The sequence below is a fragment of the Salvelinus sp. IW2-2015 genome, linkage group LG15 (genome assembly GCF_002910315.2).
Source record: "Salvelinus sp. IW2-2015 linkage group LG15, ASM291031v2, whole genome shotgun sequence".
Taxonomy (NCBI): Eukaryota; Metazoa; Chordata; class Actinopteri; order Salmoniformes; family Salmonidae; genus Salvelinus; species Salvelinus sp. IW2-2015.
In genome coordinates this window covers 63,878,162-63,905,058 of record NC_036855.1, presented here as the reverse complement: position 1 = coordinate 63,905,058, position 26,897 = coordinate 63,878,162, and the positions used below count along the sequence as shown (strand labels likewise).

Here is a 26,897-nt window from a genome sequence, read left to right as displayed (position 1 = left end):
TCTCTGTTTGGTGTGTGTGTGTGTGTGTGTGTGTGCGTACTTGTGCGTGTGTGTCTTTGTTTGATGCATTGTGTAGACTACAGTAGTTGTGGGTATATGCGCTTGTGTGTGAGAGAGAGCTATATGTGTGAACACATATAGGTTTATATAATAAGATGTACAAGAAACTCATGACATGAAGTGTGAAGATCTTACCATTTATTGTCTGGGTGACCCACTAAGCCTACCAAAATAGGAATGACATAATACTGTATATAGTTCATTGAAGTTGCTGTGAATCCCATACATTTCCATTTGTCTCCTTGTCCTCCCTCAGGAACATGTTGTATCATCTCCCTGTGTACGTGTGTGGCGGGCATCAACTTTGAGCTGTCGCGTTACCCACGCTACATGTATGGCCTCCCAGAGGATATTAGCCATGGCTACGGCTGGTCCATGTTCTGTGCCTGGGGGGGCTTAGGCCTCACTCTGCTGGCTGGTTTCCTGTGCACCCTGGCCCCATCCCTAAGCACCCCCTCCCGTACAACCGTCCACAAGCCCAGGCAGGAGAACGGAACCGTGTGATGGGACTGTGTGACTGGCCCACARAGCGCACAAATAAGCAACACCYATCCAACTTCGTCCAACGTTTTTGTCCAACCACCATCTCACCTCGTCCCCCTTCCCTGTCCATACCACCTCTGTCATCCATCTGAATCATGAGTGTACCAGAGAAATTGTACATGGGAGAACAGAGCAAAGACAAACCACACCAAACTGTACTATTTACTGTACATCTAAGACACAGAGCAATGGCCCCAGAATACTTTGGGACATGGCAAGACCTTTTTGTTGTTAAACGTTYGACTACTAACTCTATGGCAGCCTAAAGGCRACTGTTTGTCTGTTTTTTTTTCAAGAGGAATTGTCTTAAAATGGTGCTCTCTTTTAACACACACAACACAGAACACAGTCCAAAAGCTTAGAARGAAACAACAAGCAACAAACAAGAACATGTGGCAGAGCATCCTGTCATCATTCCTCTTTTAGTCGGGTGGTCTGTACTGTGTTTGTTATTGTTCGCAACAAAAAATGATGCTGGCATAAACTGTCCAATGTTTTGAATCAGCTGACTGATGTCAAGCATTATCCCTAGGAAGCATTATCCCTAGGAAGCATTATCCCTAGGAAGGACTTTACAGTTTAAGCCTAAAACCTGCTTCTTGCAGCAGAGGACAAAGAGCACAACATGGAAATGGCAGGGGTGGAACAGCAAGATACAATTTTGAAGAGCAAATCTTTCAACGCTTCTATGATTCAGTATGTACAAATGCATCTCTACGTAGATTCAGGTCRTTGTTTGTATAAAGTAACTTGAATAAGAAAACATGTTTCTGTTTGTTTCGAGGTAACAATGGAAATTTGGGTCTTCAGTGATGTTGTTTGCTGGAATAAATTGTATGCTTCATGATTAGAAGAATAAGAGTGATCGCAAGGCACATTAAGTACTGTTTGAGAGTAGCAGAGGCAGTTAAAGGTCCAGTGCAGTCAAAAATGTGATTTGTGTGTGTTTTATATACTGTATATTTCCACACTATGAGGTTGGAATAATACTGTGAAATGCTGATAATGCCATTATAGTGTAAGAGCTGTTTGATCAGTATTCCCCTCCCCACTCAGACCATTCCCAGAACGTCCTAGCAAAAGTCTTGCTTGAGAAATWGCTCTTTGCTAAGAAGCTATTTTAATTGAAAACAATTACAGTAAGGTACTTGATTATTACCCAGAAATGATTTGATATTGAAATAAAAACGTCTGCATTGGACCTTTAAGGAACAGTGAATATTTTATGTTGAAGGACGGGGTTCAATGAAAATAAATGTAACCTTCTGGTAACACATTCAAACTTAGAAACAATGACAGACGGTAATTTACAGTTATAAGTGACAATACCTGCCGTCTTGGATTTGGCAGGAATTGAAYGGCAGACACCAGTGTTGGACTTGCATTTAATGTATTCTGGCACAAAAACCTTCACATAGCACAACACATTGTAGCAAGTATCAATGCAWTGAGTGATTTGGTTTGTGTRAATTGCTTCAAGATGCAGGTATTTGCACAGCATAGATTCCCAAAGCTTCTGTTAAAGTTTATCATTGAATCCATGTCTTACTCAACACAACATTTCTGTTAATATTCTTCTGTAAGTGAAAAKGRGTAATGTTGAGAGTTACATTGAGAGAGCAGTAGGGCTGTGAAAAGTCATACTCAATGTCATGTTTACATCAGTAACACCACTGGTATGTTGTTTTCTCCTGTCTACCAATCCTTCTGTCCTCACGTTTGAGGCAGGGGTGTCTGCTCTTGCCCATAGCTGTTCTCTGTATTCTTCCTCAGTAGGGGGAGACTAGGAACCAGCTTAGGTCTCTTGGAGACAAGACCAATCATGTGGCAGCTTGTAAGCAGACAACATGATGTCCTGTTAAAGCATCATCTGCATCACTTCAGTATGAAGGATCCCTATTGAGTCAACCACTTTCCTGCAAGTGGGCTGAATGAATTGAGGGAGCTCACCATTTCTATTTTCAGTGCCACTTTTGCCCCAGGCAACAGGCAGTCTTACTGGCCCTTTGCAGTTTTCTGAGTCCCCTTCGCAATTCATAGAGATCAGGAGAGGTCAMAAGGCCCTCATTTGGGTAACATTTGATTAATGTACTCTGTAAGTGCACAGTTCTTGCAGGACTTGAGAGGTGTAATAATGATACAAGCACACTTGTGTATTAYATAAAGGGTCTGGGATGAAACTCAGGCCATGTTRGGAGTTTGTTTGTGGCAGGTCTGGGTTCAGACAGGCTTCGGAGGCTAGCACTACACATGAATTAAGATGGAATTACAGGTAAGATGGAATTTATATATTTTGTGAGTACAGAGTACTCAAGGAACACYGTTTTGTTACCTATATTWAAAAAAGCACTAATTGTGACACTTTTTCAGCAGTGTTATGAGGTGAGGTGATGAGCTATAATCTTTCCAGTGAATTAGTGTTTGACTGTAGACAAAAACATTGCCTCAAAGTGACTACAAAGTGAAACATCCAAACATTGTTACTACATGTAGCACCACCTCAGACTTGTAAAAGAGTTGTGGATATTGGTGGTGTTCTGCTGCCATTCTGAGCTCATCCACAGTCTTCTCCTCCAGCTTATATCAACACACATGTACAGGTTTTGTCCCTTAGATCTCTAAATTGGCCAATGATATTGAATGCATGGATAATTGCTACAATAAACAATACATGTATTGCAATTGCGTTGTTTGAGTAATGATAAAGGCTTTGTTGCTAATCCGGTTGATAGAGAAAAATCTGGGTAGCATAGCAAGATTTCGGAAAAAGTAGTAAAATGGCCACGTAAAAAAGAATGAGAGAAGGGGTAAGCACAATATACAACTTGTATGCAAAAGTGACAGCAAAGTACTTCTCTTATTGGGACTTCTAGTGTTTCATGAGGAACTGGAAAGTGTTCAGCGTGAGCAATGTGGGACACTGTGTACAAATGCCACAATTTCAAGTGGCACCTCTTTAAGTAGCACTGCTATGATTTTCTACAAGTCATTTATACTGGTTCAATCCACGAGGATGGAGAAAGACGATTAAAAGACATTATAGTCTCGCATGAGATCATTATGGTTCATTTCTTTTAATGTATTCAAACTTGTGTCCATTTTTTAAACTAATTTATTTTACTGAAATAAAATGTAATTAATATACTATTCTGAAGTCAACTGTGTCTGTATATTTCATGTATTTTAGATGTCTATGTCATCCTATGTCACAACAGAAAAACACTGAGCTTAGGTAAAGCTCTTCCTRTGAACTGCCCATCTGGGCTTACATGTACACTATTTCMCACTCACGGAGAGTATAATCAAATAGGCTATTATGGTTCTTGCAACCACTGCAGTAAAGTTTTGGTTGGACATGTGGCACATTTTTCAGAGGAATTACACGAATGCCATGATTTCACAATAAAAAAAACAACCATCATTCATCTCAGTTTGTCTTTCATCAGTATGTAGCACATATTCATTCTCCAAACTAATACAGAATTGATGAGGTTTTAAAAACATTCACATGGATGTTGCCGACATCTGTCAGTTAGTGAGCTGACACTGATTTAGTCCAAATGCTAGACTTACTTTAAGTGGACCTCAGTGGATGAATTCCCTGTAATAATATTAGGCTGTGTTTAGACAGGCAGCCCAATTATGAACTTTTTTTCCACCAATAGGTCTTTTGACCAATCACAGATCTTTTCACATTAGATCATCTTAAGGCTGATCTGATTGGTAAAAAAAAAATCATAATTGTGCTGCATGTCTAAATTCAGCCATAGAGGCTAAGAAACAATGGGGTAAGTGTTGCTTGTACCATCTATTGCTTAGGACACAGTGCCACCTAGAGGAGAGTTGGGTATTTTCTGTCTGTGTCCTCAGTCGTGTTAATTCCAGCAACTGAGAAAGAGTCAAGGCTGCAGGGTAGTAGCTAACCATCGAACATCTGACTACAAATAAATTGATAGTTCACATTTTTGCCTTTTTTCATGCCCATGTGATGTCATTACATGATATTCAATCAGAGTACATTCCAAAATATACATAAAATAATGAAAAATAAACATTTCATAACTGATCCCTATATCGTCTTCTATCAGGGTTCTAACAAAAATATTTTAKAGTACAATAAAACAATTCTTATAGAGAAMTGACTGGACAGTCTTCAGATGAGCCCTCATCCAATGTAGTAAAATACAATTCTAAACGCCATTACCTCTCAGCTATACTAGCCATCCTGAATCAACTCTTTTAAAGACTACAGGATAGATTTTTACAGGTAAGATCACTTTTTCAAACTAATCTTAAATTGTTTTATTTAACTAGGCAAGTCAGTTAAGAACAAATTCTTATTTACAATGACAGCCTAGGAACAGTGGGTTAACTGCCTTGTTCAGGCAGAATGACAGATTTTTAGCTTGTCAGCTCAGGGATTCGATCTAGCAACATTTCGGTTACTGTCCGAACKCTCTAACCACTAGGCTACCTGCCGCCCCAAAATAACACCATACCAGGTATTTTGTTGAATTCCTTTAGATGATCAAATATACCTTTCTACATACATGTGAGCCACTAAACCCAACTTACCAAAGATATATCTACACACACACACACACACACACACCTCTGGTCACTAGGCAATAGCTTTCATTCAAATAAATCTCCAGAAAAAACCTTGATATGCTCAGCATAACCAGGAAGCTTCATTGCTAGGTTGTGGTGTCAGTTATCTGTTATGGTTGAACAGATTCATGTTTTATTTCTTGGCACGGTAGTGTGCCCCCACCACCATGTAGCTGTCTGGTGACAGTGGTGAGAAGTCCTTCATGTTGGAGGACTTGCCTTTGGCCCAACAGGTCCTGACCGGGGTGACTGGTGGAATCCGGCAGGGGTCATGCTTCAGCAGGTAACATCCCAAGGTCTCCCAGCCTCCCCCGATGCGCACCATCACATGACGCTCATTTAGCATCTGCAGGAAGAACAAGATGGAGGGGATAGTCAGAAACAGCAGGTACAATAAAACCCATGACTGCTATTCCATTTGAGTAACTTAACCAAATCACAACAAATGTACTTGTTTGTTGCTCAATACCTAGCTTGGTTTTGAATCCCCCTTCACCTATGTCTGATTTCAAGTAGGCCAAGGCATAGTAACCTTGGAAAATGTTATGATTCACTCCATAGACTGAAACTACTCTTTGTATGACCCCCGAGCCAAGAGAAGATACCCTTCTAATCAAATATTGACCAGTTCCTTCTGCATGTGTAACAGCCCTCATGAAAGTCAAATGATCTCAAATCCATAGAAAGAGACAGCTTTGTCAAAATCTCATTAAGCCAAATGAAACACTGCCTCATGACGCCAGCTGAGCACATGCAGTGGACTAATCCACAGACATGCACGCACGGGCACGCACACAGAGGACACAGCATTCATAAATAGTACGTTGTTGTGAAGTCACCATGTACATAGTTACACTTAGAACACCTGTGATAGCAGGCAAACACTGAGATATCAGCACTCTTTAAATCAAGCACTCTGACAACTACTGCATAGACACTTTCCTCTACACATCACCCTCTGGTCTGGTACAAACCTGACGCTACCATGGCAACAGCTCTCAAATAATACAGTCGGATTGTATGAAAATGAAAGCAGCGAAATAGAGATCACTGTCTCTTTACAAAGCTGTAGCTCCACACAGACATCTAGATTCCCAAGAGGCCTTGCCTGGCCAGCCGTCCTTCTGTCAACACCGGCGCACACCCTCCTTCCTTATCGCCCATAACCCCTTCATTATGGAACCATTAAGAATGTGATAATACAAGCAGATTTACACCCCTGCTATACACCTCCTGTCCTCCACTATGCATACTAATGGCGAGATGGACGGTGGAGGGGTGTAAGTGAATACACACACACACATACACAAGCACCCACATGCACACAGACAATGCCTGGTAGTCCCATTTACCAACCAAAGAAGCCCCTGAGACGTGATCTGCCTCAGCTGTCCACAGGCAGATTAAAATGTTATCGCTGACAGCGGGGTCAAGTTTGACATAACACACGAACACAAGGGTAAGAAGGAGGAAGTGGGAGCAGGAGCAGTGGAGGGAAACACCTATATGTTTTTTCCATTCATCAACCTTAGGTTAGAGCTATCCATACAAATGTGGGCTAAAATACTGTAGGCTATAAGGATTTGTTTTATAGCCTACAGCACTACATTTCAAGAGCTCTATGAGGAAAATATATTTGGGTTACTGTATTTATTTAATTGCGTATGTAACAGAACACTAGTCAACTCAGAATACTAGTCAAAATACGTTATGACTGTTATGGCTCTCAAAACTCAATATTCACATAGTGGAATTATGCAAGTAGACTTTCTCAGGAATTGTGCACACAACCCCCTGCGGCAGACATCTTCTTCGATATAATCAGATTCATTCTAACAGCCCCTGCCCCCCCACACGTGTGCCTTTACTCCAGCCCATAAGCTGACTGCTGGATTCCCCTGTGTCCTCCTTCCCTGGCAGCTCTATTGATTCTCTCTCCTCCCGTTTGTTGTTGAAAGATTCATGAGAACGCTAATGGAGGAAGAGGCCTTCACCCATCATCCACTAGGGGCCATGCTTTAACCATTCCCTTCTGAGGAAAGATTATTGTGATTGCATTGGTCATTACATGAGAGATGGAGTAATTGTATTGGAGAAATTCACATGTATTTCACTCTATGGGAGGATCTTGTCACATGTAAAAAGGGCAGGGACTTTAATATAACCTAACCACCGTCTCCTACTTATTCTTAAATGAAACTGCTTTTTCCTTTTAGGTAATCCCATATAACTTTAATGATAGCTTAAATGGAGATATGTCTTCTTTTTATAGGTATCATACCACTGCTAAAATATAAAGCAAACCAAACAAAGCTCCTATGTGTTCTGATGGAAATAGGAAGTAATGGAAGTGAGATGATATTGTGAGAGGTTTTAATGTCTCCCTTCTCTTCAGTGCCAGACACAGTTACCATCCCTGCTATAAAGGCTGGTGCTTAATTGGGCTTGGAGAAGAAAAGCCTTCCTTTCTTCAACAGCTGAGAATGCTGCATGGAGCCCTCCAGGGCTAGAATGATTGAAAAATCTCCAGTGGAGAGAGGGGGTGTCATACCAGGCCAGGCTTCAATGAGCTGTCTGATTAAATCACACCACTAATGACTTGGTCTTAGTAATCAATAGATTCTGCTCTTTAAAAAGCCAAGCAAACATCACAGGACTCATACAGACAGACAGACATACAGGGGTTATCAGGGCCTGGTTAATGGGCATCACTTCACACATTCACAGGTAACATCTTTACAGGGGAGTGGACTGTAGTGCTCTATTCATACAGAGAAGAGAAGTGTGTTTTTTAGTGATTGAGAGAAAGGACTGTGTATCCTGCAGGTAGTGCTGTACAGCAGGGGTCTTCAACCTTTTCTTGCCCAGGAACCTCCTCCTAGGCAACCGACAACCCAAAGACCCCCGTCATACCTTAGGCGACATTAGAAAGAAAATACATCCTATTTTCTGGTGTGGATGACAATAATAATATTTTCTGTTATTCACATTGTACTCATTCTGTTGTTGCTAGCAATATTCTTAAAAATGTTGAAATGATACAATTAAATTAAACCACTTTAAATATATATCTTTTTGCAGACCCCTTGCGGTACATGTGCTGCAGACCCACGGCTGAATACCTCTGCTGTACAGTAATAACAGTTAAGATGGAGATGTTGGGCACACAGACAATCTAAAGTGAAAAAGGTAACGTAGCCTGGCACAAGTCCATGCTGCTGTAWTTAAATCTGTAATTAGCAGTTATTCTCAGGAAACCACAGAAGACTAAAATATGCCAAAGTGTGTTTAGGGGAGGGCATCTGGAATATCAGGAAAATTACAGAGCTTCAACAGACAAGCGGTTCACATGCAACCAAACCCCAGTCATATGACCTTGGTTGCCGAGAAACACTGAAGGATGAAAGAAAGGAAAAATACAATACCGTGACCATGAAACCGTCAGGGTACGCATATTTCTCCATTTTGTAAATGTTCGTCCTAAACATACAGCCTCACTGAACTTGCCCATAAACCAACAACATCCCTTGGCTATCCATTTTTATGACCTCCATTTTCTTTGATGTGGCGTAAGGGCATGTTTTCCCATGTTAGACATTTGACTATTACTGAGAAACAGGTGTTCAGTGAGTCTAAGGCAGCCATTATATCTAAATGGGCAGTAAAAATAAGGCATCTGTTGGTTGCTCAGGGAAGAAAAATAGGAGTGCAGTTGTAACTCAGCGTGTCAGTTTACTGACAAAGACAGCTAAATCACATACTGTTATTGAGTAACACATTCTAAGCCAATGGATTTCAATAACATTAACTGAGCATTAAAACGGTCTTCTGTTGGTGACCAATTGTCCCCAAAAGATGAGAAACAACATACGATTTGGTCTGTCAGCTCAGTGTGGACAGCAGACAGATGATGCTACAGTGTCAGTCAAGGCCATATAAGGAAAGCTTCCACTGAGGAAGTGCAATTGATGCAATTGATGCATTTCTGGTTTGTTGAACCCATAGAGTGTGACCCCATCCAATTGTTGATAAATTAACTATGGAATTGAATAGTCGATTTCAGAATATATTAGACATGGAGCAACTAAAGGCAAAATACACATTTTACTCAATCAAGTATAAATGTTAATTTTACATTATAGCTAAGATTTCACTTTTTGTTTAACAAAATAATATACAATAACTTATTCGTAAGACATTCAATACATATTAGGACAAGTCAAGTAATACCAGAAATTCCAGAAATTTATAAGTCTCTCACTGTTGCCGCCTGCTACCGACCCCCCTCAGCTCCCAGCTGTGCCCTGGACACCATCTGTGAATTGATCGCYCCCCATCTAGCTTCAGAGTTTGTTCTGTTAGGTGACCTAAACTGGGATATGCTTAACACCCCGGCAGTCCTACAATCTAAGCTAGATGCCCTCAATCTCACACAAATCATCAAGGAACCCACCAGGTACAACCCTAAATCCGTAAACGGGTCCGCGGTCAAACGACCACCCCTCATCACGTCAAACGCTCCCTAAAAACACTTCTGCAAGCAGGCCTTTCTAACGACCTGGCCCGGTACCCTGGAAGGATATTGACCTCATCCCGTCAGTTGAGGATGCCTGGTCATTCTTTAAAAGTTACTTCCTCACCATCTTAGACAAGCATGCTCCGTTCAAAAAATGCAGAACTAAGAACAGATATAGCCCTTGGTTCACTCCAGACCTGACTGCCCTCGACCAGCACAAAAACATCCTGTGGCGAACTGCAATAGCATCGAAGAGTCCCCGCATATGCAACTGTTAGGGAAGTCAGGAACAATACACGCAGTCAGTCAGGAAAGCAAAGGCCAGCTTTTTCAAGCAGAAATTTGCATCCTGTAGCTCTAACTCAAAAAATTCTGGGATACTGTAAAGTCCATGGAGACAAGAGCACCTCCTCCCAGCTGCCCACTGCACTGAGGCTAGGTAACACGGTCACCACCGATAAATCTGTGATAATCGAAAACTCAACAAGCATTTCTCAACGGCTGGCCATGCCTTCCTCCTGGCGACTCCAACCTTGGCCAACAGCTCCGCCCCCCCGCTGCTACTCGCCAAGCCTCCCCAGCTTCTCCTTTACCCAAATCCAGATAGCAGATGTCTGAAAGAGCTGCAAAACCTGGACCCATACAAATCAGCTGGGCTTGACAATCTGGACCCCCTATTTCTGAAACTGTCTGCCGCCATTGTCGCACCCCCATTACCAGCCTGTTCAACCTCTCCTTCGTATCATCCGAGATCCCCAAGGATTGGAAAGCTGCCGCGGTCATCCCCCTCTTCAAGGGGGAGACACCCTGGACCCAAACTGTTACAGACCTTATCCATCCTGGCCTGACTATCTAAGGTCTTGAAAGCCAAGTCAACAAACAGATCACTGACCATCTCGAATCCCACCGTACCTTCTCCGCTGTGCAATCCGGTTTCCGAGCCGGTCACGGGTGCACCTCAGCCACGCTCAAGGTACTAAACAATATCATAACCGCCATCGATAAAAGACAGTACTGTGCAGCCGTCTTCATCGACCTGGCCAAGGCTTTCGACTCTGTCAATCACCATATTCTTATCGGCAGACTCAGTAGCCTCGGTTTTTCTAATGACTGCCTTGCCTGGTTCACCAACTACTTTGCAGACAGAGTTCAGTGTGTCAAATCGGAGGGCATGTTGCCGGTCCTCTGGCAGTCTCTATGGGGTACCACAGGTTCAATTCTCGGGCCGACTCTTTTCTCTGTATATATCAATGATGTTGCTCTTGCTGCGGGCGATTCCCTGATCCACCTCTACGCAGACGACACCATTCTGTATACTTCTGGCCCTTCCTTGGACACTGTGCTATCTAACCTCCAAACGAGCTTCAATGCCATACAACACTCCTTCCGTGGCCTCCAACTGCTCTTAAACGCTAGTAAAACCAAATGCATGCTTTTCAACCGTTCGCTGCCTGCACCCGCACGCCCGACTAGCATCCCCACCCTGGACGGTTCCGACCTAGAATATGTGGACATCTATAAGTACCTAGGTGTCTGGCTAGACTGCAAACTCTCCTTCCAGGCTCATATCAAACATCTCCAATCCAAAATAAATCTAGAGTCGGCTTTCTATTTCGCAACAAAGCCTCCTTCACTCACGCCGCCAAACTTACCCTAGTAAAACTGACTATTCTACCGATCCTCGACTTCGGCGATGTCATCTACAAAATAGCTTCCAATACTCTACTCAGCAAACTGGATGCAGTTTATCACAGTGCCATCCGTTTTGTTACTAAAGCACCTTATACGACCCACCACTGCGACCTGTATGCCCTAGTCGGCTGGCCCTCGCTACATGTTCGTCGTCAGACCCACTGGCTCCAGGTCATCTACAAGGCTATGCTAGGTAAAGTGGCGCCTTATCTCAGTTCACTGGTCACGATGGCTACACCCACCCGTAGCACCGCTCCGCAGGTGTATCTCACTGATCATCCCTAAAGCACAAACCTCATTTAGCCGCCTTTCCTTCCAGTTCTCTGCTGCCTGCGACTGGAACGAATTGCAAAAATCTCTGAAGTTGGAGACTTTTATCTCCCTCAACAACTTTAAACATCTGCCATCTGAGCAGCTAACCGATCGCTGCGCGGTACATAGTCCATCGGTATATAGCCCCACCAATTTACCTACCTCACCCCCATACTGTTTTTATTTATTTACTTTTCTGCTCTTTGCACACCAGTATCTCTACTTGCACATGATCATCTGATGATTTATCACTCCAGTGTTAATCTGCTAAATTGTAATTATTCGATTTATTGCCTACCTCCTCATGCCTTTTGCACACATTGTATATAGATTCTCTTTTTTTCTACCATGTTATTGACTTGTTTATTGTTTACTCCATGTGTAACTCTGTGTTGTTGTCTGTTCACACTGCTATGCTTTATCTTGGCCAGGTCGCAGTGCAAATGAGAACTTGTTCTCAACTAGCCTACCTGGTTAAATAAATAAATAAATAAATAAAAAAATACAAACCTGGGCATGTTTTAATAATACTTTTTTCCCATTAGAACTCAGTCTACTGTTGCCAAGCAACCCTGTATCCCATGGGGCTTTGCCTGGAACAAGTCCTTCTCTACAGATTCCCACTTATTGCAGCTTAGTGCAGCAAACATGCTCTCATTGTTCAATATATGTCAATCAACATTCTTAAATATCACTTGATTAAAAAACAACCACATAAGGAAATGCAAAGAATGTAATATGTTGGTATTAAGTCAATACCAACAAATTAAATTCCTTATATTTCCTCATGTGGTTGTTGATTTAAATTAATGTTTTATGTCCATACAGTATGTCCTATAAATGATGTCACTCACTGCTGTATAGAACAATATAAATATAATCTACTTCCATGGTTTCACGCAACTGCCTGAGGTTTATTAACTCCTTATAATTAGGGTGAAGGAAGGGGTTTTGACATACTCGTACGTAGAGGACCTTCTCCCCGACACGGTAGCGTCCTTTAGGATGCTTCTCCACAGGGAACTTAGTGGGGCAGCTGCATGGCGGGTCCTCGATAATGTTTCTCACCTGAAACACAAAACATCTCTCAGATAAAGCACTCAAAGACATAACCTCGTCCTACCCGTAGGCTATACCTACCAGCATTATCACCTCTAAGAATGTTTGCTAAACAATTGGAGAGGAAGTCTGGTTTGCTAGACTAGGTCAATACTTAAGATCTTTCCTAYGATACAGTCAGTGGGGCAAGATGACACTGATTAGCTACTGTATTTCTCATTATATTGATGGGTAATTCATGGTTACTTTAGGCCTATTTGAGAGGAGGTACTTACAATGTCATCCAACATGTCGCATGTGCTTGGCGTCTTCTTAGCAGATGCTTTGCTTGGACGACGCGCCTTGGGCTTAGGTGAGGGAGAGGGTGAGGGTTGGGATGGAGGTGACGGCAGTGGCGGAGGATGTGGAGATGGGGAGACAGGGGTCTCTGTAAGGCTCAGGGCTGAGATAGTATCTGTGGTTGGAGTTGTCGGAGGGGTCTGGGTGGAGGTTGTGACAGTGGTAACAGGTGAGGTTTGAGTGGAAGTTGTACTAGTGGTGGTTGACGAGGATGAGATGGAAGTTGGAGGTGTAGGGTCTACTGGGGCTTGGGAAGGGGGTGGGCTTGGACTGGGAGGTGCGGTTACAGAAGCAGGGGGTGTAGGAGCACGGAGCAGCGGTAAGATTAAGGGAAGAGTTGTGGGTGAGGGGAAGGCCAGAGGTGACGATGGGGTGAGAGCCCCTGCCTCCTCCCTCTCTATCTCTCTCTCCAGCTTCACCAACCCTGGGGGCTCCACACCATAGCTGAGAGTGAGTCAGTGAGACACCACGACTGTTAGACGGTTGGTAAAGAAAGATTCCATGAACTGGGAAAAGCGCAGTTGTGCAAGTCTCTGAGTGAATGATGTACACAGAGTCATGACAACTCACCTGGCTGCAATCCTTCCCAGCTCCATAAGACAGAGACACACCTCCCGAGGCTGTTTGTGGAGCACTGACCATAAAGCACACACAACACATGTCATGGCTAAACAAATACTGTCATATTCATGTATTATCTTTATGTATAAAGCCTGACGACATGAACAGCAGCTAAATGTGTATTTACATGAACGTCCATGACAAACCACACAGACTGTCAGAATGTCAGGACACACAAAGACAACCTTCATCCTGCACCAAGCTATTTGAATATGAGGATTCACACAGACAAAATTGAATAAAGATCAAACCAATGTGTTAATATTTCAAGAACCACACACACATGCTACCCATTAACAATGAGTATCATTCAGCTGCCAAAAGAGATGCTTGCAAAGATAAAACAGGACATTATCTGTGAGGAAAATKAAAACAAAAGCAGCATTTTGAATACGGGTGAATGTCAGTGAGGACTCAGGAGGGGTTATGCCTTTCTCCAGCGCCCAGCTATCTTTTAAGCTGAACTCAAATCCCTGTAGGCACCAGACACGTGTGTAAAGAAAACGTGGGCATGCAGGCTAAACACAGCACGCTCAATGCCTGTAATCATCCGTAGTCTTCAAAGTTAGGCTCTCCAAAGTGATTAAAATACTTATCAAAACATATCTTGTTCTAAACATGTCATTTCATTTCACAGGGACAGAAGGTGTGGTTTTGTTTTGGGGAGAAAGGAATCATGGWTATACTGTGTAGTGAAATTAACTTCTCTCAGTAGCATAACATGAAAATAAAACGCCACCAAAACACAAACAATTGGGAAAAGTTATGGTATTATAGTTCAAATGTGAGACACATTGGACACACCTCCCGAATGTGTCCATAGGTAACCTTTGATCTTTGAAATTGGCAATGAAGTTCCTTGTCATTGCTCTATTCTGTAAATCCATCCCTACACCAAGGATGCAGCAGGGAAGCGGGAGGAGAGAAAGCAGGAATAGAGTAGAGCAGACATAATTCCACAAATACACAGTATACACTTACATGTAGTTGTACATTGAAGTACAACAATTTAAGCAATTATGTACGTATGAAAATATACAGTATGAATGACTTTAAAATTCTTGTGTCAAACATAAATATTGAAAAATACAGTAGTCATCATGTACATGTCCTATCATTCTGAGAGAAAATTCACCAACATGCCAGTTTAGTCAGAAGAGGGGGCAAACTGACGCGTATGGTAGTTAAACCTACACATTAACACTCTCAGTGTCATGCATGCCCATGCAGGAACATGCCCAGGTGGAATAGGTATACTGCACACACAGTTAATATCACTAAATGTGGTCAACATGCTATAACTAGTCTCCCATGTTCCTCAGTACTGAAGGCATCAAACAGAAACAGAGGTGAATGGGTGATACATGATCCTAAGACAAGACAATCCAAGTCACAGAAGAAAATATGACGTCCCTATTTTCAAGGTACAGAGTCAGGTAGCACTGTGAGCTGACCTGCTTTCCAGCTCCACCTAAACATCTGTCTCTTTCATTCCCTTTAAACCATCTCATCYACTCGCTAAATCCTCTACAGCTAGTGAGGAAGCATGGCTGGCGTACTCATAGTGACAGTCACAGATAAAAGCTAGGGAGTCAGTGGAGGACAAAGACAGGTGACACTGGAGTGTTTTCCCAGTGGGGCCATGCTTCTACAGAACAGAGAAGAGGACTGAACGGGAAACAGCACAGTCATTCTACAGGGGACAGGCTACTAATCCAGGACAGGCACAAGAAAGAAACCAGAGACTACTGCCAGAGGCCTCTCATGGTCTGATGAGAGGGTATGATAGAGTATATATACAGTTGAAGTCAGAAGTTTACATACACTGAGGTTGGAGTCATTAAAACACGTTTTTCAACCACTCCACAAATTTCTTGTTAACCAACTATAGTTTTGACAAGTCGGTTAGGACATCTACTTTGTGCTTGACACAAGTAATGTTTCCAACAATTGTTTCCAGACAGATTATTTCACTCTCACAATTCCAGTGGGTCAGAAGTTACCATACACTAAGTTGACTGTGCCTTTTAACAGCTTGGAAACGTCCAGAAAAAGATGTCATGGCTTTAGAAGCTTCTGATAAATGATGTCAATTAGCCTGAGTCAATTGGAGGTGTACCTGTGGATGCATTTCAAGGCCTACCTTCAAACTCAGTGCCTCTTTGCTTGACATCATGGGAAAATCAAAAGAAATCAGCCAAGACCTCAGAAAAATAATTGTAGACCTCCACAAGTCTGGTTGATCCTTGGAAGCAATTTCCAAACGCCTGAAGGTACCACGTTCATATGTACAAACAATAGTACGCAAGCAAAAACACCATGGGACCACACAGCCGTCATACTGCTCAGGAAGGAGAAGCGTTCTGTCTCCTAGAGATGAACGTACTTTGGTGCGAAAAGTGCAAATCAATCCCAGAACAACCGCAAAGGACCTTGTGAAGATGCTGGAGGAAATAGGTACAAAAGTATCTATATCCACAGTAAAACGAGTCCTATATCTACATAACCTGAAAGGCCGCTCAGCAAGGAAGAAGCCACTGCTCCAAAACCGCCATAAAAAATCCAGACAACGGTTTGCAACTGCACATGGGGTCAAAGATCGCACTTTTTGGAGCAATGTCCTCTGGTCTGACGAAACAAAAATAGAACTGTTTGGCCATAATGACCATCATTATGTTTGGAGGAAAAAGGGGGAGGCTTGCAAGCCCGAAGAACACCATCCCAACCGTGAAGCACGGGGATGGAAGCATCATGTTGTGGGGGTGCTTTGCTGCAGGAGGGACTGGTGCCCTTCACAAAATAGATGGCATCATGAGGCAGGAAAGTTATGTGGATATACTGAAGCAACATCTCAAGACATCAGTCAGGAAGTTAAAGCTTGGTCGCAAATGACCCCAAGCATACTTCCAAAGTTGTGGCAAAATGGCTTAAGGACAACAAAGTCAAGGTATTGGAGTGGCCATTACAAGCCCTGACCTCATCCTATACAAAATTTGTGGGCAGAACTGAAAAAGCGTGTGTGAGCAAGGTGGCCTACAAACCTGACTCAGTTACACCAGCTCTGTCAGGAGGAATGGGCCAAAATTCACCCAACTTATTGTGGGAAGCTTGTGGAAGGCTACCCGAAATGTTTGACCCAAGTTAAACATTTTAAAGGCAATGCTACCAAATGCTAATTCAATGTATGTAAACTTCTGACCCACTGGGAATGTAATGAGGGAAATAAAAGCTGAAATAAATAATTCTCTCTACTATTATTCTGACATTTCACATTCTTAAAATAAAGTTGTGATCCTAAYTGACCTAAGACTGGGAATTTTTACAAGGATTAAATGTCAGGAATTGTGAAAACTCAGTTTAAATGTATTTGGCTAAGGTGTACGTAAACTTCAATTGTATATACAGTATATGGATGAGATTAGAGATGGGATGGGGGTCGGGAACATTTTAAAAGCAGACATCTTGTGACGTGTATGAGGACTGTTTCTCAATAAGATCTCTGCTAAGTCTCTGGACGTTGCACATCCTGAGCACAGATTTACAACAGATTAGAATCGGCAGAAGTGTGTTAATGATCTAACTGTAGGGTCTGTTGCCAATTAGCCACACCATTTCAGTGTTCATGAGTTAATCTGGTTGACTCTGACAGAGATTTACAGATTCTCTCTTAGACAGACAACTTGATGGACATTGGCTGTTTAAGGACAGATATGTGTCCTGTCAGTGCCAGACGGAAATAGACAAACAAGTAGGCACTCACCCAAACCTTCAGACTCAAACAGGTAAGTCTCATCCACACCAATCTTCCGACACCAGTAGAGGAAGTTGGCAGCGTTGTCCCGAGCAAAGAAAGAGCCAGAAGTAGCATCAGCTCGCCAATGAATCACCCTGCGGACGAAGGGCTGGGGAAAATACACAGGGACAATCCCCAAGTCAGTGTCAATACTCTAATTCAGCTCAATACACGGAGTATACCATACAAACATTAAGAACACCCTCCTACTTTTGAGTTGCACACCCCCCTTTGCACTCAGAACAGCCTGGATTTGTCAGGACATAAACTCTACAATGTGTCATAAGCGTTCCACAGGGATGCTGGCCCATGTTGTCTCCAATGTTTCCCACAGTTGTGTAAAGTTGTCTGGATATCCTTAGGCTGGTGGACCATTCTTGATAGACACATGAAACTGTTGAGCATGAAAAACCCAGCAGCGTTGCAGTTCTTGACACAAACCGGTGCGCCTGGCACCTACTACCATACCCTGTTCAAAGGCACTTACATGTTTTGTCTTTCCCATTCACTCTCTGAATGGCACATATACACAATCCATGTCTCAGTTGTTTCAAGGTTTAAAAATCCTTCTTTATCCTGTCTCCTCCCCTTCATCTACACTGATTGAAGTGGATTTAATAAGTGACATTAATAAGGGATCATAGCTTTCACCTGGATTCACCTGGTCTGTCTATGTCATGGAAAGAGCAGCTGTTCTTAATGTTTTTTTATACTCAGTGTATAACATGGTATAATTAGTGCATTATAATTATTAATAACAGCTAATTTGGGGTCACTCCCACTACATTATCCTCTTAGCATCAATTATTTTCTTAAAGGCCCAATGCAGCCATTTTTAGATCAATATCAAATCATTTCTGGATAACAATTAAGTTCCTTACTGTAATAGTTTCCATAAACAGTTTCCAAAAGAAGCAGAAATAGCTTTTTAGTAAAACAAAACATTTCTCAAGCAAGAATTTTGCTAGGACTGTCTGGGAGTGGTCTGAATGGGGAGGGGCAAACTGAAAACGAACTGTTAATGCCAGAGAGGTTTGGAACTCTGTTTGTTATTGCTCTATTAACTAATATTCCGCCTGGTGATGATACCAGGCAGGCCAAAACTCCATCCCACCAAAACAGGCTGGAATTTCAGGCGGTCTTTTCAAACAGCTCTTACACTAAAATGGCATTATCATAATTTTCACAATTTCACAGTATTATTCCAATCTCATAGTGTGGAAATATATATATATATAAACACAAGAAAATCACGTTTTTAACTGCATTGGGCCTTTAACTAATTAACCGCCTGGTGATGTCAACCATACAAAACCTGCTGATTACAAGGTCCTGTGTAGATTGTATTTTCAACCAGCAACTATCAGGAAATAACACTAATCAAATGTTTTCACTTTTTTACAGTGATAGTTTTATCAGCTGTTGAAAAATATTTTAAAAACAAAAAACAGTTAAACATAATTTTGACAGCACTGGGCCTTTAATTAAATTCCCTCCAAATGTCTAGTCAAGATGTGAACCATAGAAAGTAACTCCAACAACCAGCACTTGGGCAGATTCTGTGTAAGATTATAAACAATATTGAGTTATTTTTGTATAAATTTAGGAAACAGTTACTAGTAAACACAATTCAAGAATGACAATGAAGCGTGGCATTATGCAGTTCTCAGTCAGTATCAGCAGCAGCAGCACTCTGAGAAGGGGTGAGGAGAACCACAGATGGTGACTTCAAAACCAGACTCTCAGTGAAACATTCTGTCCTTTATTGTCTACTTTCAAGTGAAGGCTAGGTTTCAACATAAAAAAAAATACACCAAACGTACACCAGAGACGGCTCAATTGCAGATCGTATCTTTAGACTACCATTCCAGTGTTTATTTGCTATATTGTAATTACTTCGCCACCATGGCCTATTTATTGCCTTACCTCTCTTATCCTACCTCATTTGTACATGCTGTATATAGATTTTCCTACTGTATTATTGATTGTATGTTTGTTTATTCCATGTGTAACTCTGTGTTGTTGTATGTCGAACTGCTTTGCTTTATCTTGGCCAGGTCGCAGTTGAAAATGAGAACTTGTTCTCAACTAGCCTACCTGGTTAAATAAAGGTGAAATTAAAAAATTAAAAAGACTGAGCCACTGAAATATAGACCTCTGTATGGCATAAGTAAGTTGATGAAAGATCGATATTCTTAATTGTGATCATGTAATGTATGCTGTCTATGGTCATGAATGTTTCTATGTTACCTTGCCATTGCTGCCTTGGATCATCCTCTCCTGTAGCTCCTCGGCCAGCTGGCACAGCAGAACCCCATTATCCAGCCTGTCCATCAGGCTGTCAGCCGTAACCCCAGAGTCTGTGGTGAAAAATGTCAGTCACCAATACCATGCTAAACAGGCCACAGAAAGGGGAGCCCATTTCATATCAAATAGTTGTCTTATATCACTGTGTGCTTTACATCTAATGATAATGTTTTATTTACTTAAACCCTGTTTCAAAAAAATCAGCTGTACATGATAAGTGAATATATAGTGGCTACATACTGATCATGTAGGGCGTTATATGTCATTACACAGGTGTTTTTGTCCTGAGGTTACGACTCACTGCGATGACACAGATGTACTATACTGCTCCGGCATTATTTGTGAATAATGATAAGGGTGTTGATCTGGAGTAATGTATTTTTATTATGCCATATTAAACTGAAGCATTTGCCTTGTTAATGGGACCTTATTATTAACGACATCATTCTCATGCAAGCTTCCTGGTTGTAGACCTAGAAAATACTTATGCATGGCTTGCATTGTTGCAAGTTGATCCCTATGTGTGAGTGATGGATATTATCTAGTCATCTTCCCGACCCAGACACACACAGGCTGTGACATGTTCAGGCCCTTCCTGACTTCCTTCCAACAATATTGTTCCCCTAGAATCTTAACAGGGTTCCTTTCAGTGACCAGACATGCAGGGGTATTTCAAGGATTTAGGTTCATGTGTGCCTTTCCAGTTAAGAACACCAACCAATAGCAAGGTCCCCATTATCCAATATAAAAAGTATGATCCAATTTCATGTCCTCGCAAAACCTGTTTGTCATTGGGTGACATTTGTATTGATGTTCAGAAACTACAAAAATAGACCTCTGTTGCACAAGAATCTAGCGAAACCAATGCATCACATTATCTTAGTCATAGTTTAGACACATTCCTTGTTAAAAGTGTTTTAAAAGCCCCAAACCCCAAGATGGTTACAGGTTTGTTGCAGGTGCTTTGTAACAACATAAAAACCAGGTGAAGTTCACCCTACCCAGAAACATGTTGAGCCAGAGAGCCAGGTCCTCTCTCATGGGCAGCAGGCTGGCCTCGTGGCGGCTGGGGAGCCATTCGGTGTACTGCTGTGGGCTCTCCAGACCAGGCCCATCGTGGTGCTGTTTGGGACTGAGGGGGCAACATATTCCGAGCCCAGTGAGATGTATTGGACTGTATTTGTCGTCCTCTGTTTCCACCGGAATGTTCATGGTTCCCTCCTCTTTTGCCTGCAGGACAGGAGGAAAAGAAGCTGTTAATGTTGTATTTCATTCATATTTAAAATATTTTGTATTGTCACTTTTCTAGATTTGCAACATTTGAATATGTCACATCAAAGGAGGGAGTTGGAGAGCTTATTTGTGATGCGACATTTCTATCTGTAAATCAGCTCTTTGTCAGAGGGGTGTCGACCTGTCTGTCAGCCTCTGGTGTTTCAATATTTTCTGTACATTTCTAGTTGTATACGTCAGGATATCCATTCTGTTTAAAGTTTTAATAGCCTACTACAGCAAGAGTTCAACCCAACTCAAACAAGCTCTAGCCTTTAGTTCATTTGACAGTAAATCGAATGGTGTGGAACTCTCATTGACCCTAACCAGGCCTAGGAGCACTCCACACCATCCTCCCAGAGCAGGGGCCAGGACAGGGGCAGACAGCTGAGACAGGAGCCAAGAGTGGGCCAGGACGGGGGGGGCCTATGAGAGTCATCAACAGAGCACAGTAGGAGGACTGTCCACCAGACTCCCACATGAGCGGAAAGGTTTGGAGTTGGTGGAGGTCCGGACAGGAGAAGGTTTTGGCACAGGTAAAACTTGTAATAGTCTTCAGTGTGGAAACCAAAAGCATGGATGATACACATACAGACAACATACTAACCCACACAATCAACACATACACAAACACTATGGACCATGTATTCACAAACATACAAAATACATGTACTGACACAATAGATCACACACAGAGCCCACATACACACAAATCTTCACACAAACATGAACACACATGCACCAACCTTTTGTCATAACTGTTTGTGTAACTGATGTCAGGGAAGGATTTAATAGACAAACATCTAAAGCCAAGAGCGAATCCCCTGGCACTATTCTATGCCTCTTTCCAGACAAGTATTCATCATAAAGGCCAACCCCATGCAGAGACATGCTTTGGCTTCCCGTAATCCCCACAGTTAATCTGCAGGGGTAAGAAAACAACACATGCACCGGGGTTGCAGTGAAAGACCGAAGAAAATATACTGGTCAACTTCAACAAACACTAGAGTAGAGTGTTACCATAAGATGCCAAGATTCTGTGGTATGTACATCTTAACATCAGATGTGCCGTTCATTTCAATTGCCAAGAAAATGTGAATTCTGTTTAAAGTCACAGACTATTGGAAGGTTAAACAAACTGACTGCTGACAGGGATGTAACCCCCACAGAATCCACCACTCTAACTGTATTGAAAATAGCATTTGTTGATAGGATACACATGTCAAACAGTATCATTTAAAGGTAATGTCCTATTGTCTTCAAATATTGATTGTTGTCACATAGGCACACACATGAAAAAATACTAGGTTTACTATAGAATTCTATAATTAACTGTAGTATACTATATTACACACTGTAGTATCCCTCAATCATGTGTAGTACTTACTATAGAATTTTGTAGTATACTATAGAATACTATAGTAAATACTACAGTATTTAATTTGCATATACTCTGCCCATTCCCTTCCCTATATCACAATTTGTGCCACCCATAATTGAGAAACATACATGAAAAGTATAGACCATATACTGTATTTCCTACAAGTTTTAGAAAAGAGCAGAAGCGCTGAACTATCCGTTCAGTATTTCTCCAGTAGGTTCCCTAAAAGGAGAAAGCCTCCACTTCGATGTCAAAGATAATAAAACAAACACACTATAGTAAATACTACGGTAATGTCTGCAAAAACACTACAGTAAATACTACAGTATCCTACAGTCCGCAAAAACACTACAGTAAATACTACAGTATACCGTACTACAGTCCCCAAAAACACTACAGTAAATACTACAGTACACTTCAATCCGCAAAAACACTACAGTAATTACTATAGTCTATATTACAGTTCTCTTTTACTGCAGTATTTATGCAGTGCATTCGGAAATTATTCAGACCCCTTGACTTTTTCCACAGTTTGTTAAGTTACAGCCTTATTATAAAATGTATTAAATCATTTTTCCCCACATCAATCTACACACAATACTCCATAATGACAAAGCAAAAACAGTTCTCTATACATAAATTTAAAAAAACGTATTTACTAATTATTCAGACCCTTTGCTATGAGACTCGAAATTGAGCTCAGGTGCATCCTGTTTCAATTGATCATCCTTCAGATGTTTCTACAACTTGATTGGAGACCACCTGTGGTAAACTAAATTTATTGGACATGATTTGTAAAGGCATACAACTGTCTACATAAGGTGTCAAAGTTGACAGTGCATGTCAGAGCAAAAACCAAGCCATGAGTTCGAAGGAATTGTCCGTAGAGCTTTCGAGACACGATTGTGTTGACGCACAGATCTGGGGAAGGGTGCCAAAAAATGTCTGCAGCATTGAAGGTCCGAGGGAACACTGTGGCCTCCATCCTTCTTAAATGGAAGTAGTTTGGAACCACCAAGACTCTTTCTAGAGCTGGCCGCCCAGCCAAACTGAGCAATCGGGGGAGAAGGGCCTTGGTCAGGGAGGTGACTAAGAACTCGATGGTCACTCTGAAAGAGCTCCAGAGTTCCTCTGTGGAGAAGGGAGAACATTCCATAACGACAACCATCTCTGCAGCACTCCAACAATCAGGCCTTTATTGGTAGAGTGGCCAGACGGAAGCCACTCCTCAGTAAAAGGCACATGACAGCCTGCTTGGAGTTTGCCAAAAGGCACCTAAAGGACTTTCAGTCCATGGGAAACAAGATTCTCTGGTCTGATGAAACCAAGACTCTTTGGCCTGAATGCCAAGCTTCACATCTGGAGAAAACCTGGCACCATCCCTAAGGTGAAGCATGGTGGTGGCGGCATAATGCTGTGGGGATGTTTTTCAGTGGCARGGACTGGAAGACTAGTCAGGATCGAGGGAAAGATAATTGGAGCAAAGTACAGAGTGATCCTTGATGAAATGTGTGCAGCTTGGCTCCCCATCCAACCTGATAGAGCTTGAGAGGATCTACAGAGAAGAATGGGAGAAACTCCCTAAATACAGGCTGTAATCGCTGCCAAAGGTGCTTCAACAAAGTACTGAGTAAAGGGTCTGAATACTTACGCAAATGTGATATTATTTGCAAATATTTCTAAAAAACTATTTTTGGTTTGTCATTATTCAGTATTGTGTGTAGATTAACGAGGGGGGGAAACTATTTAATAAATTTTAGGATGTAACGTAACAAAATGTGGAAAARGTCAAGGGGTCTGAATACTTTCAATGTACTGTACTATAGTTAACTGTAAATACCACCACATACACTACGACAAATACTACAGGAAAGTATGCCAAAACACTACAGTAAATACTACAGTATTTATACCACAGTATGCTGTAGTATTTTTTCAGGTGGGCAGGAAGGCCTACATAGTTTGCGCAACACAAGCCCCAGGTTAAGGGAGACACCTAGGAGACCTGGGAGCTGTGTGGAATCCAGACAGGTWGGAAGGGGGAGGAATGGCTGCTACTACCTATGTAGTCCATTTGCTAGTGGAAGCAGGTAGATGGCTCAGCAAGCACACAACCTACAGCAACAGTAGTAGGTCAATGTACCAACAAAGCCCTCAACCATGGACAGATCAGATTGATGACCTTGTAGACTCACGGTCCCTCTATGTTCGTCGTAGTGACTGTAGTAGGGTGGCTTTGTAAATGCACCATGCAGGCGTAGGTGAGTAGACGGAGGCCTGTCTGCCATGTACGTGGCTGTTTTTCAGGCTGACCGGCTCGGGCCTGGGAGCCTCACGCTCTAACAGAACACACAGGTGCCACATTCACACCTCCACTACAGCACAATCCAGGGCTGCGGAAAGAGGGCAAAGGTCCCTGACCTACCTTTTAGACACAAGGGGTCTTTATTCTCATGGCCGAAACTACATGTACACCCACACACACCTGCACACGTACACAGACACCAAAACATGCAACCATACAGTACACAAGTATACACAGACGCACACAAGCCCATACCTGCATTGATATTATGTAGGTCTCCACTACYTCATTTATCTAGCCCTACCTAAAATCCTATTAGCAAGATTTCCTTCAGTGACATTTTGGAGCCTGTTACTGTGATGCTTATTCATTGACTGTGTCTTAATGGCAGGGAACAACCTCACAGGGCAGCAAACTACCCATCAGGGGGGAAACATTAGAATTCTTCTGGTAATATCAAACTTAAGAATATGTGTAGTATGTTCCTGTAATGCAAAAGCGGGCCATTCAAATTGAAATTGACAAGACTGATTGATGGTCTGGTTCTCTTTGCCCTAGCTAACCCTAACCTGGGCTCTGTCATGGGGATGGGTCTGACGGCTCTGATGCTGTCTCACATCTGGCACCGGTAAACAAGTGTCCTTTCAACAGGCTGAGAGAATGTTTTCATCTTGAAATTATAGTACCTCCTTTCAAGTTTCAAGAGTTTGAGTAGAAAAGACCTCAAACTGACAACGGCTTGTCCTGACACAAAGTCAATTGCCAACAGCAGTGTGTGTCACTGTGTTGTGGTACGTACTTAGAGCCCCTTTACTACTGTCAAGTGGAACTAATTGACCACCAGGCTAATTGACCACCAGGCTTTCTGTGGCAACTATGAACACGTATCTATAGATGCTTTCAGAGACTTCCCCTGATCTAAATATGAATGAATGAACAATTCAGAGAAGAAAAAGATGGGCAATTTCAATTTGATGTCCAACAGCATTGCTGGAAGCTACACCATTCTGAAACAGCATTTGAACAGAGATCTGGTGTCCCTAAGTATCGAGTCTCAGATCGAAACAGCTGAACTGGGGTAATGCGATCCTTCTGAACACAGATATTCAAAGGGTTGGTTGGAGGGTAGGTAGGCTACATCTTGCTGGGCTCCAGGCCCGGTACATGGCTCTGTCTCAACTGGTTCCAGACTAAATAAACTCCAGACCAGCATATAGGATTGTAAGGTCAATTGCCCATTGCTGTTTATACACCTTGAACAATGGGGCTTTACTCTAGAATTCCACTGGACATTCTTTTTTTACTATGCCACTAAAATCAAACAGAAAAAATAGGATTTTTAGCATGGATGGTTCTAAGGAGACATTTATAAAATAAACAGTGACCACAGCACAAGCTGTTCAGTGAGTACAATTTTAAGCACATCCATACTTATTAAGTTCAAATAATGTATTATATTTTTTGATATATAAAAATGTATTATATATTTTTATATATCTTCAGGTTCAAAATTAATATTAAGGTTTGGCAATGCAGCTGTCGTTTACCATCTATACTTAGGATGTATCACATAAAATGAATGCTACAGCTTGAAATCGTCATTATTTCACTGATATTTCAAAACTAGTGCATTTTGTAAAATACATACATTTGATCTATAGCTTCACTTTTTAGATCACAAGTCACAAAGTCAACAACTGTTTTTTCTAGTAGGCCTAGCGGGGAGTAGTAGAAAATACAATTACTGGAGATAGTGGTCAAAGTAAACAAAAAAACACAGGCTATTTATTAATCATGTACAGCCATCACCATCCTCATCAATGACCTTCATTATTAAATATTCATAATATCTTAATCAACTTTCTGCATAGGAATAATACTTTATAAAGGAAATACTTACAGTGTCAATGAGTAAGTAAAACTGTTCAATAAATTCCTCCAGTAAAAATCAACAAACAGACTGTGTGTGCAGGACCAAACATCACTTACAGGTTATCTTCTCAGGTCCGCTAAATGGAAAATGTCCAATAAGAACGTAGGCTACCTCCACTTCTCAATGAAACACCCCTGTGCGCCTTGTGAAAGC

At 41.9% G+C, this 26,897-nt stretch overlaps 2 protein-coding genes across 2 annotated transcripts in view; one reads left to right on the top strand and one right to left on the bottom strand.

Annotated features, from left to right (window-relative positions):
• LOC111974948 (transmembrane protein 178B-like) overlaps window positions 1-3,753 on the top strand; it is an 8,731-nt gene extending 4,978 nt beyond the window's left edge. The window contains exon 4 of the mRNA XM_024003043.2: window positions 317-3,753. Within this exon, the coding sequence (XP_023858811.1) occupies window positions 317-564 (248 nt within the window). The 3' untranslated portion in view covers window positions 565-3,753. The remainder of the gene's footprint in view (window positions 1-316) is intronic.
• LOC111974947 (growth arrest-specific protein 2) lies at window positions 3,641-26,897 on the bottom strand. The gene is made up of 8 exons (XM_024003042.2): window positions 26,712-26,897; window positions 20,855-21,083; window positions 19,797-19,906; window positions 17,514-17,655; window positions 13,703-13,766; window positions 13,069-13,576; window positions 12,695-12,802; window positions 3,641-5,560 (listed from the first exon to the last, which is right to left on the bottom strand). The coding sequence occupies exons 2-8, from the start codon at window positions 21,063-21,065 to the stop codon at window positions 5,348-5,350; spliced, it is 1,356 nt and encodes a 451-aa protein (XP_023858810.1). The 5' UTR covers window positions 21,066-21,083; window positions 26,712-26,897; the 3' UTR covers window positions 3,641-5,347.

Excerpts from the sequence above, each read along its gene's own strand:
- LOC111974947 (XM_024003042.2), bottom strand. The coding sequence starts at position 21,065 with ATGAACATTCCGGTGGAAACAGAGGACGACAAATACAGTCCAATACAT. Across the intron at positions 19,907-20,854 it reads CTGGCTCAACATGTTTCTGG|ACTCTGGGGTTACGGCTGAC; the intron begins GTAGGGTGAACT and ends TTTTCACCACAG. Across the intron at positions 13,767-17,513 it reads GTTTGAGTCTGAAGGTTTGG|TGCTCCACAAACAGCCTCGG; the intron begins GTGAGTGCCTAC and ends CTTTATGGTCAG.